At 47.2% G+C, this 12,641-nt stretch overlaps 1 protein-coding gene across 1 annotated transcript in view; it reads left to right on the forward strand.

Annotated features, from left to right (window-relative positions):
- The first annotated feature begins 862 nt into the window (after positions 1-862).
- Positions 863-12,641, forward strand: part of Ttll8 (tubulin tyrosine ligase like 8) — a 24,517-nt gene continuing 12,738 nt past the window's right edge. The window contains exons 1-3 of the mRNA XM_059247996.1: positions 863-1,352; positions 1,977-2,084; positions 12,291-12,454. Coding sequence (XP_059103979.1) covers positions 947-1,352; positions 1,977-2,084; positions 12,291-12,454 — 678 coding nt within the window. The 5' untranslated portion in view covers positions 863-946. The remainder of the gene's footprint in view (positions 1,353-1,976; positions 2,085-12,290; positions 12,455-12,641) is intronic.

Below are 12,641 nucleotides of genomic sequence, written 5' to 3' on the forward strand. Positions count from 1 at the left end.
CCCACCATAATATTATTTCACTGCTACTTCGTAACTGTAATCTTGTTACTGTTATGACTCATAATGTAGATATCTGATATGCAGAATATTTGATATGTGATTCCTGCAAGGGGGTCATGATCCACAGGTTGAGAACCACTGCTTTAAACCAAATGAAAATGATCTGAAGTTTAGGCTTTAAAATAATGACAATGCCGGGGCGATGGTGGTGCACACCTTTAATCCCAGCAGAGCCAGGCAGTTCTCTGTGAGTTCGAGGCCAGCCTGGTCTACAGCGCGAGATCCAGGACAGGCACCAAAACTACACGGAGAAACTCCGTCTCAAAAAACAAAAACAAAAACAAAACCCAAAACAATGACAACTTGGATGGACGGATGGATGGATGGATGGATGGATGCTGGATGGATGCTGGATGGATGGATGGATGGATGGATGGATGGATGCTGGAAGGATGCTGGATGGATCGATGGATGGATGGATGGATGGATGGATGGATGGATAGGCCTTCCTTAACACAGCCCAAAGTGCCACATAGGGAAGCTGGACAAAGACAGGAACTGACCTGTTAAGGCAGCGAGTGGCTGTAGAGAAGGGAACAGCCTGGGAACACCGAGTGCACAGCATAGGTACCCCACTAGGTACCACAGCCACCCTGACCTTGAGGAGACACTCAGCTGGCAAAGGGACTGGGGAGAACACCTGCCTGGAAGGACCCTGGGACTCCATCTCCACCTCTGACCTATGTGGAGGCGTCTTGTGAACAGCAAGGGAGCCAAGAGGGAGGAAGCCGAGGGTGGGGCAGGGTGTGACTCCCTGGTCTTTGTGACTTGGTGTAGTCTGAGTGCTAGGGTTGTCTGTGTGACCCTGACAGGTGCGTGGGAGATGTGGAGCGGGAACTCATGACCTTGGCGGGGATAGCAGGCACTTGAGAGCTAACCCTGATGCATGGCCCGGGCCCGCACTGTCAGGAGCCTTAGTCCCCGCCCCCGTCCCCGCCACGGCACTGGCCATTCCTCGGACCGCAGCATGGGACTAGATCCAGAACCAAAGCTCAGTGTGAGTGCCAGCAACGGTGCCCGGACTCAGTCCGCTCCTCGGGTATCGACTGCGCGCCGCAGCCATCGGCCTCCCCACGTGCGCAGCCGTCTGCAGCCCCTACTGCCTGTGCGTCCGCGAAGCCCCACACCCCGAGTAGGGCGCCACTCAGGCCGCCGCAAGCCAGGCCGCCAGCGCCATGGGTCTGCACAATGCGCCGCGCAGCCAGGGGCGGTTGCCCGGGGCGACCACAAGACGCCCAGCCGAGAGGCTCGTGGCTCCTGCAGAGCAGCACGCGCTTCAGGGCGGGTCCCAGGTGAGCACTGTTTGCCCTCAGGAACGCCAGGCGGGTCCTCGCTAGCGCCCAGGTCCCCCTCCCACTCCGCGTTCCGAACCCCGCCCCGCCCCCCCCCTCGGATTGGAATCCCCAGGCTTCGCTCCTTAGAACCTCCGAACTTTCCCAGCCTTATACCCTGACACCTGTCCGCTTTCACCCCACCCTGCCTTTTCAACCTTCTTTCCTTCACCTTCCCACCTCCCTCCAAACTCCGTAACTGCCTCCCCTTCGACCCTAAACCTGTGTCCCAATTTCTGACCTGTCTCCCTACCTTGACCTCCCCTTCTTAGCTCCAGACTCGTGTTCCACCCCTGACTGGTTCTCCCACTCAGACCTCCCTAACTCTGCCCCAAACCTCTCTCTCTTCAACCCCGGGCTTTCCTTCCTTAACCCTGAGCTGTCCTCTACTCTAATTTACCCATCTCACTCTCAGACCTGTCCCCCACTGGCCCGTCTTTCCATTTGACTTCTCACCCCCAAGCCTCCAGCTCATGACATGTCCCCTTACCCCAGACCTCCCTCCCAGACCACCCTCCCACACCTCAGACCTCAGAACCCCACCCTTGCTTCCCTGGGTATGTCTGACCTCTCCACCCTTGTCAGCAGGGGCTGGGGGCCAAAGGAACCAGCTACTCGAGGCAAGCATGGAGAATGGCGAAAGGAAGAAGCTGTCTTCCGCTTTGCCGGATGAAGATCACAAAGAAGAAAACAGTCTGTACCATTTGCATTCCGCGTTTGCAGTCAGCCCTATTCAAAGGAGCAGGCATAGGGGTTTGGGGATAGAGGAGGAGGCCCAGATTCTGCTGCCTCCTGGGGTCCTGGGGTTTCTGAGGACTGTGAAAACCAGATAGCATTGGTCCTGGGAAACTGTTCTGGTAGTAGAGGGGGAAAAAGCTCTTTATCCAAGTGGATTCCTGCACTTGCCTTTCAGACATGGCTCACGTTTATTGGCGAATACCTACATACCTAAAAGTAAAATCACGTGTCATAGATGGGTACAACATTTAGTTTTAGAAGATATAGTTCAGGCTTACCAGCTGGGGTACACCCCATCTGCCACACAACTGGTGTTGGCCTTGCCACTTGGACCATTCTGTGAGAGCTACCAATCTCTCTTTCTTAGATCCATGATACTCCAGATCTTGGTTTGCAGGTATTTCTTGTACATTTTGGATACCAGTTTTGTGTCAGATCAGTATATTATAAATACTCATGAGGATCTGTGGCTGGCCATTTTAGTCTTAATGATTGCTTCCCTAATCTTAACTTCTAAGAGTTTGGTTAGTTGGTTGGTTTGTTTTGGTTTTTGTTTTTGTTTTTCATGACAGGGTTTCTCTTTGTAGCCCTGGCTGTCTTCGAACTGACTCTGTAGACCAGGCTGGCCTCGAACTCAGAGATCTGACTGCCTCTACCTCTGCCTCTGTCTCTGCCTCTGCCTCTGTGTCCCTAGTGCTGAGATTAAAGGCATGTTCCACCACTGCCCAGTCCCTTTTCTTTCTTTTTTTGAGACAAGGTCTCCCAAGTTTATTCTATGATCCTCTTGGTTGAATCAGGGCCATTTATGTGATCATCAATTTGGAGTCACTCACTGGAGTCTGGTAGACTCACCAGGGTTAGACAACTAAGGGAAATAACTCACCATCTCCCAGAATCTGCTCACAGCCAAAAGTTCATCCGCAAGGTATAGGCCCAATTCTGACAACCTGAGCTGGTGTGAGTTTGTGATGGTTGTGTCTTGCCCAGAAGATGGCATTTTGAAATCTTTTCCACAGTGCTCCTTGAGCCTTGGGATGGCATAAATGTTGTTTAAGGCTGAGCAGTCAACTGTCACTTATTAGCCCTTTGAGCATCCATGAGTCTACATTCGCCACTATTCACTGACAAGAGGGGCTTTTTTGATTAATGCTGAGAGTAGCATTTGTCTATTCCTATTTTTTTAAATTTTTTGTGTATGAGTGTTTTGCCTGTGTGTGTGTGTGTGTGTGTGTGTGTGCACCATGTGTGTGCACCATGTGTGTGCAGCGCCCACTGAGGCCAGAGAGCATCAGATCTCCTGGAACTGTAGTTATGAATGGTTGTGAGCAGCCTCATAGGTGCTGGGAATGAATTGAACCCAGATTCTCTGGAAGAGCAGTAAGCGCTCCTAACCACTGAGCTATCTCTCCAGCCCCATTATGCCTATTTTTTAATGTTACAAAAATATCTCCTTTTGTCTTTAATAATAATAATAATTATTAATTATTATTGTTTTCCAAATAAATATATATAACTACATATTTACTATCTCTAAAAGGACATTTTGACATAACCTAATAATTTTTCCACTTCCATAAAATTCACAAAAATCCCTTAATAAAAATCAAACCCTGGAATATATCTGTATCTTCCTGGCTTCCCTCAAAATAACTTCACAGTTGGTTTCTTCGTATCTGGATCCGCTTGATCACACACTGTTCTCTTAGTTATCTTTGCTCCGGGATGGCCCATCTTCCCATCTGGGTTTTCAAGGTATGAACTTTCTACCTAGGATGTCCCTGCTCTGTGGGGAGCCTTATGTTGAACTTTGTTCCATGCTGCCTTCTCACGGTATGTCACCTGTCCCTCTTGACCTTGAATGTGCCCTGAGTCTGCAGGGGACGGCTGTTGCTTCAACTGGACTTTGCTGGATGCCTTGGGTGTGCTCATTTTCACATTATCCTCGCTTGTTTGCTGTCCTTAGCGGGCATCCCACAGTATTAGTATCTCCAATATGCTGGGCTCTCCACTGAGACTAAGGCTACGCCTTACCTATGGCCTCTCCTGGTCTCTCTTCAGCGTGACTCTGACCCTGCCACACAGTGCCTAGGTTCAGCTGCTCTCCATGACCGTCACTTCATGCCTTCAACACTACCACCATGTGGGAAACTCTTCCACATTACCCAGCTCAGCTGCTAGCTTGAGTTGCAACCTTGGCCCCTGTGGTGAATCTGAGGAAAGTCTTCCCAGATTTTGCCTCAACGATGCTGGTCTCTTGTTAGTCACAGCTGATTTTTGAGCCCCAGCCAACCCTCATTGATGGTCCCGGTAAAGCAAAGTTTTCACCTAAGTGGTGCTGGTCTCTTTGTTAATCACAGTTGAACCTCAGCTCCAGAAGACCAGAAACCACATTCTTATTTTAAAATATCACATGAGCTGTGTGTGGTAGCACATACTTTAATCTCAGCACTTGGTATGCAGAGGCAGGTGGATCTCTGTGAGTTTAAGGCTAGCGTGGTCTACATAGTGAGTTCAAAAAAAAAAAAAAAAGCCAGGGTACATAGGTAGAGAGACCATGTGTCTAAAAACAAACAAAAAGTCGCATGAACATCTCTGATAGACCTTTGCTTCCCTCTGAAACTTCTCAAGTCAGGCCTCCATTGTCTGCAAGGCTCTCAGCATTCACCTCCAAGTTCCTATACAGCTCAATAAACCCTGAGCACTTCTAACTCAAAGTTTCAAATACTTCCACAATCCTCCACCCCACCCAAAACAACATGGTCAGGTCCATCAGCAATACCCCACATCCTTGGTACCAGTTTCTATCTTCATTTGTTTTCTATGGCTATGATAAAACACTTGACCAAAAGTAACTTAAAGTATAACCTTAGATGTCACAGTCCATCATCCAGGAAAGCCGGGGCAGGAACCTCGAGGTGGCAACCTGGAGGCAGGAACTGAAGCAGAGACCATGGAGGAATTCTGCTGCCTTACTTGCTTTCCATGGCTTCCTCAGCCTGCTTTCTTACACAGCCCAGGACCACTGAACCAGGTTTGGCACCACCCAGAATGGGCTGAGCCCTCCCACATCAATCATCAACCTAGAAAATGCCGCACATGGAGAGATGGCTCGGCCACTAAGAGCAATAGCTTTCTCTTCCAGAGGACCCAGGCTTTATGTCTAGCACCTACCTGACAGCTAACATCCATTTTTAACTCCAGTTTCAGGGGGGATTCAAAGCCATCTTCTGGCCCCTATTGGAACTGCACACTCTCTCTCTCTCTCTCTCTCTCTCTCTCTCTCTCTCTCTCTCTCTCTCTCTCTCTCTCTCTCTCTCTCCATGATGTATAGACATATGTGCAGGCAAAACAATCATACACATACTTTAAAAAAAAACACTTATAAGGAAATGCTCCCACAGACTTGCATACAGGCCAGTCTGATGGAGGTGAGGTTCCCTCTTCCCAGGGGACTCTAGTTTGTGTCAAGCTGATAAAAACTGACAGGCACACACCTTTCCGTGGGTTCCAAAGTTGAAACTCCAGTTCCCAGGGATTCATAGCAAGGGATTTTACCCACTGAACTACCTCAGTAGTCTGGCTCCTCATCTGAGCTTGTACTGGGCCTGCATGTGTGTGTGTAAGTGTGTAAGAGTGTATGTGTGTGAGTATGTGTGTGTAAGAGCGTGTGTGTGTGTGTGTGTGTGTGTGTGTGTGTGTGTGTATGCACAGTAAGGTCAGAGGGTGGTATTGTGTGCCCTCTACTATCACTCAGCACCTCATCCTTGGGATTGGGAGAAAGGTAGATGAGCATGAGCACCTGTCAATCACTTTTTATCTTTGTGGCCAGGACGCAGCCCTGATTGGCTAGACTGCCAATTAGCTACCAAGCAAGTTCCAAACCTGCCTTCTCTGCCCCTCATGATCAGGCTTACAGACATGCATGACCACACCCAGCTTTTTACATGGATAATAGGGATCCAAACCCCAGTGCTCATGCTGTGTGGCAGGCACTTTGCCAACTGTGTCAACTCCTCAGTCTATATGCTGGTCTCTAAATGCCCCCAAGATACCTGAAATTACTGGTTGTCAGTCTCTCCTGACCCCATTCCTCCAGTGAGTGACCTTGTCCTTTCTGGCTGGGAGTAGTATGACAACTGGAAACTAATGATTGCCATTGGTTGTCAGATTGACGTGATCTAGAGTCACCTAGGAGGCAAGTCTTCAGGCACAACTATGAGGAATTATGTAGACTGGGTTAGCCTCTGGACATGCCTGTGAGGGAGTGTCTTGATTAGGTTAACTGAGGTGGGAAGACATACCCTAATAGTGGGCAGCACCATCCCCTGGGCTTTGGGTCCTGAACTGTATAAAAAGGAGAAAGATAGATGAGTATGGCATTTGTCACTGTGTGCTCGACATCACACATAATGTGCTCAGCTCACTGTGATGGTTTGTACCCTGGAAGTATGAACCAAAATAAATCCTTCCTCCATCCCTTAAGTTGTTTTTGTTGGGGTATTTTATCATAGCAACAGGAAAAGCAACCAAAAGAGAAACCAAAACACCAGGATTGGAGCCAGGTTCTGTGTTTCCCATGCGGCCACGAGCTTTAAGCCTGAATGGAAATGCATTTCTAGTAATGATTCTTTTTCGTTAAACTTTTTCAATTATGTGCATGTGTCTAGGTGTCTATGTGGGGGTATGTGCACATGAGTGCCGTTGGCAGAGGCTAGAAGAGGGTGCTGGATGGAACTGGAGTTAGAGGCGGTTGTGAGCCACTGGATAACGTATGCTGAAACTGAACACCGTAAGGGTAGCAAGCATTCTTAGCCCCTCGGGAACCTCTCTGGCCCCTATTAACAGTGTGTTTATACCTATGGAGATCTAGCTATTGGGATTTCATGAATGGTCCACTGTATCTATTAAACCTGAATGAAAGCTAATTTTCATTACTGATCTTTCTGGTTTGTTTCTGTATCTCACTGTCTCTTCATCTAGAGTGTGACTTTTCTTCATTCTCTTCATGTGGCCCATGGCACTGGTGACTTTCAGGTCCAGCCATGGGAGGCTCCCTGGTGGTCATGGCCGCTTGACATGTAGCCAGAATTTGCTCAACTCTTGTGTTTGATCTTGTCATCTACGGCCAGTGGACCTGTGGTCTCATTTTCTTGTATCCAGGCAGGATTCGGGTACCACGGACATGGCAGGTTGTGGGCATGCTTCTCCTTTTGGCAAGACTTATATAATGAAAGATGGGAAGGAACCTTCCTTGATGCATCAGGCTTGGAGTATTTGTAATATGAAGATTTTAAACTCAGATTAGTTGACTCCTGTATTAGAGTATTCTTTTTATCTTCTATTTGTATTTTCCAAGGGATTTGACTATTTTTTTTTAAAGATTTATTTATTTATTATGTATACAGTGTTCTGCCTGCGTGTATGCTTGCATGTCAGAAGAGGGTGTCAGATCTCATTTCAGATGGTTGTGAGCCGCCATGTGGGTGCTGGGAATTGAACTCAGGACCTCTGGAAGAGCAGCCAGTGCTCTAACCTCAGAGCCATGGGATGTGGCCATTTTATCTAAATTTCAAGCTTATTGCCATGAAGTTCATAGTCACCTCTGTCAGTATCAAACACAGCCCTTACCTCAGAGGGACAGGAGATAGTTTATTCTGGAGCCAAATGTGAGTGACCATGGACTGGGATATAGATTTAGCTTAACTCAAATCCCATGATCCTCAGTGGAAGCAGTTGCATGAAAGACTCCTAGTTACAAAACAGTGACAGTCCTAGATTGAGGCGTCAGGCCATGGGTAGGCAGATGACAGACAGCAAAGCACAGAGAACTCTGCCACAGTTTCAAATGACACCTGATGATATTTTTAGATTTGGATTGATGGCGGCTAGTGGTCTGCTAAGAACATATTTTAAAGGTTTGGTAATCACAAGGATGTTAGGTCAGATACATGTGGGCAACAAATGTCATTCCAAGGACTAAAAATAGCCCAAGATAATTAGGCTCTGGCCTGCAACTTTTTAACTCTTAACTCTCCATATCTCTAAGTTCAGTCATTTGGCTTTGTAGCATCTCTAACACAGGTTCAGTCCCCCCCATCCCCACCCTTCCTCTCTGTCTTCGGGGAACTTTAACTCATACCTCTTAGTTTTTAAATATCTAAGGAATTCTCCTGCCCTGTTGTTACTTCGTATGCCTTTCATCTTTTTGTAAAAGAAGATTTATTTTTAAATATATCTGTGAGTTGGTATGCGCTCATGAATGCAGGTTCCAGTAGAGGCCAGAGTAGCTGAAGTATTAGGCAGTCATGAGCCATCTGACATGGGTACTAGGAACCAAACTTAGGTCCTCTCCAAGAGCAGTATGTGCTCTTAACCGCTGAACTCTCTCTCTACCCACTTCCCATCTTTTTAATTAACAAATCTCACCAATGAGTTATGAATTTTACCAGTCTTAAGCCTTTGGCTTGGTCAATCTGATTTATTGTATTGAAAATATTTCGTTAATGTCTGTCCCCTTTAATAGTTTCTTTGAGATTACATTTACTGTGTTCTTCCAGCTTCCTGAGATGTATGCCTAAATCGTTTTTTGTTTGGTTTTGGTTCCTTAAGACAGTGTCTTATGTATCTCACCTGTCTTGGAACTCCTGTAGCCAAGTTGCATTTCAACTCCGTATTTTCCGGCAATTCCAACTCTCAAGTGTTGAGATTACAGACATGTGACACCACACCCAGCTTTGATTCAGTGCTTTAAGCCTTTATTATTTTCTAATAGGTGTATTTACAACTTGGAACTTCTTTTTTTTTAATGATTTCTTTATCTTATGTGTATTGATGTTCTGTCTGCATGTCTGTCTCTGTGAGTGAAGTGTTAATCTAATTAATCTTTATCAATAAAAAATTGGGAGTCAATTAGAGTACAGGGAACAGCCGCCAGTTCTCCCTACCTCTCTGATTCCGCTGACCGAAAGGGGCCTGAGATCCTTTCTAGGATCCTGCCATACTACTTCCTGTCTCCTCTCTGTCTCCAGTCCTCTAAACCTCTCTGGTTAATTTTGGTCAGCTAGTGGCTGGCCCCACCCTCTGACTCCAAGCAAGCTTTATTTGTCAGAATACAATCAAATATCACACAACATGTGAGAATGTGGAATCCTCTGGAGCCGGAGTTACAGACAATTGTGAGCTGCCATGCAGGTGCTGGGAATTGAACCCAGGTCCTTTGGAAGAACAGCCATGCCATGTGGGTACTGGGAATTGAACCTGAAATCTTTAGAAGAGCAGTGCTCTTAACCACTGAGCCATCTTTCCAGCCCTGGGAATTTCTTTGTAGACACAGCTTTAACTATATCACACCAGATTTGAAATTTGGTATTTTAGTTGTCTTTGGTTAAACAAGTAAAAGACTTTACATCTTGAATTTTTTCCTTACTCACTGGTTATTTAGAAGTACATTTGCTAATCTACACATATTCAGTAGTTTTCTGTTATTTTTTTAAGGTTTTTTTTTTTTTTTTTTTTTAGTTTTTCAAGACAGGGTTTCTTTGTGTAGCTTTGTACCTTTCCTGGAACTCACTCTGTAGCCACCACCTCTCAGCTGCTTTCTGTTATTTTTATACTGATTTCTGACTTAATTGCTCTGTGGCCAGGAGAATTTTTATGACTTCCAAACCCTTTGAAATTAGCCTAGAGTTTCTTTAAGACCAACTTTGATGACTATTCTAGAATAATAATGAATGTGTCAGTCTCTGCAATAGAGTCTGGGCTTTGACAGTAGCTTGGTGTCCTGACCAAGATCTCAGGCTGGCTGTGCTGACTTCCAGATGAGTTAGCGCCCCCCCCCCCCCGGCCCCAGAGACTGACTGCTTATTCATCAGAGTCACTGATTTAGGACCTCAATGACATTTGCAAAACCCTGTCACGTCTGTGGGATGATGCCAATGATTGTGGTTTGATGTCCTGTCACCTTGCTGGTTTGAGTCCAGGGAGGGTATCCTGCTGGTCATGTGTGTTCCCACTGGCCTCTTTGTTCATTCCGTCCACTGCTGAAGGCCACACACTAACTCTATGACTACAGACTTAATGGTTTCTTCTTGTTTGATAACCGCTGCTCTTTGCATTTGGAGGCATTAGTATTTGACCATCTTTACGGACTTGCTCTCCTCACACCCCTTCCTATGCACCCCTGTCCCTTATTCTGGTCTTCACTTTTATAGAGGTCTTCTTTTGCCAGCTCTGGTCAGGGCTTCTCTACATGGAGTCCATCACTCTATACCTTTTTGTGTCCAAGTGGTGTATTTGTAAATATTGTTCCCAGTCTGTGGTTTACCTTTTCATTTTTTTTTAATGAAACAGCACATTTTAATTTTTGTGCTACGTATGCTTGTGTCCACATTCATGGCACATCACACATGTGCAAAGGTCAGAGTTCAACCTTGGGTATCACTCCTCAGGAGTCATCCACCTTGTTTTGAGGCAAGGTCTCTCCCTGGGACTTGGGGCTCACTTGATAGGCTAGACAAGCTGGCCAGCAAGCCCCATGGATCCCCTTGCCTGCACCTTCCCAGCGGAATTGCAAATGCATGGACACTGTGCATCGCTTTATACGTCAGGGCTGCTCACGGGACTCACGTTCTCATGCTTGCCAGGGAAGCACTTTACCAATTGAACTACAGCCCCAGCCCCCGAACATTCTAATTTTGACAGTTCCAAACTTACCAAGCCCAACTTTTATTTTCTGTGTGTGCCATCTGAGAATTTTTGCCTAGGTGAGGTTGTGATGCTTTTCCTCCTGCTAGGAGTTTGGTGTGGCTTTCACATGCTTCAGAATGAATTCTGGGCATCTTGTCAGGTGGCAGATAGGACTTGCCCTTTCTTCGTGGACATACAGTTCTTAGCCACCCCACCCCCCCAAGTTGCTTTGTGCTTTAGTTGAAGTCCATGTCCCTGGTACCTGTGGATTTAGGGTGAAGAGAGCCACAGGAAGATCAGGTAGACAGGATGGGACTGATGTTTCCTGAATCTCCTTGGGGGGTCCAGGGCACTGCAGGCCCAGGGACACTGGGGGTCAGAGTAGTCTGGGAGGAATCTGTACATTTTGGGGAAACAGTAGAAATGTACTGTGAAGACTCTACATTTAGCCAGAACTTGGGAGGCAGAGGCAGGCGGATCTCTGTGAGTTTGAGGTCAGCCTGGTCTACAAAGCGAGTTCCAGGACAGACACAGCAGTTATACAGAGAAACCTTGTCTTGAAACACACACACACACACACACACACACACACACACACACGACTCCACATTTAGGGCTTGGAGAGAGAAGGAGAAGCAATGAGGGGTACAAGGAGGGGAATTCTGGTCAGCCAAGGGCCTGTGCTGCCTGAAGGGAAGACTCAGTGCACCCTGCAGGCGTGGGTTCCTGTGGGAACCCAGCAGATAGGGGGAGGCGGAGACTAGAGAGGCCTGGGGCACTGCAGTGTCTGCTGTGTGCCTACGGGAATGATTGGCATCGAAAGGTTGCCACGAGAGAAGTTGGTGTCAGGGAGGCCATCCAGAGAAGAGGGAGACATTGGGGGCCTTTCCTCCAGGTAGGAGGGAGGATAGCCACTGAATAAAAGCCATGGACTCAGGTGGAGATAGTGGGAGGCTGTATGTTCTCTCACCACACATTAGACATATCTAGAGAGGATCAAGACTACCCAATGCAGGACAGGTATGGTGGTGCACACCTTTAGTCACAGCACTCGGAGGGCAGAGACAGGTGTATCTCTGTGATTTTGAGGCCAGCCTGGCCTACATAGTAACTTCCAGGACAACCAGGGAAGGCTATATAGAGGGACTCTGTCTAAAAATCAATCAAACAGACAAAGACTACCCAATGCCAGAGTGGCCTGGGGCAGGCGGAGCAGGGGAGAGCACTTGGGGTGGGAGTGGGCCAAAGACTCTCAAAAGGTAGCAAGGGTATAGAAGGCTGAGAACTACAGGGGGCGGGCAGGGCAGGCAGGGTGGGCAGAGGCCACGGAACTTGAGGAGAGTGGAGGACAGGCAGACACTGAGTGGGCAGAGGCAGGTGGAGATGAGGCCTCCCTGTGTGTCTGCTGTCAGGTTGAAGTGATGTTCTAATCCACCCGTCCTTTCCTTTGCCTTGATGCCTGTTTCTCTTTTGCAGAATTAAAACAAGGAATTCCCCAAGATTTGTCTTCTTCCCCCAAATTAGACAGATACAAAATAGCAAGACAATTAACAGAAAAAGCCATCAAGGTAAATGGGTTTGGGGACTCACGGGTGGGGGTAGCGTTTAAAACAATGGGAAATTATTTTGGAATTTTATTTGTATATTGGCCTGACTGGATGACTTCCTGCCGTATGGAGACGATGCCAATATCACTTTTGACTTCGTCTGAGTTTTTGTATAGCCCCTGTTGCCAGCTTCTTGTGCCCTGTGAACTTAGACAGGCACGTATGGGTGGTGGGCATTCAGATGACATGCCCACTGAAAGGCAATTTGGTGGGGCCCTCT

The sequence above is a fragment of the Peromyscus eremicus genome, chromosome 20 (assembly GCF_949786415.1).
Source record: "Peromyscus eremicus chromosome 20, PerEre_H2_v1, whole genome shotgun sequence".
Classification (NCBI taxonomy): Eukaryota; Metazoa; Chordata; class Mammalia; order Rodentia; family Cricetidae; genus Peromyscus; species Peromyscus eremicus.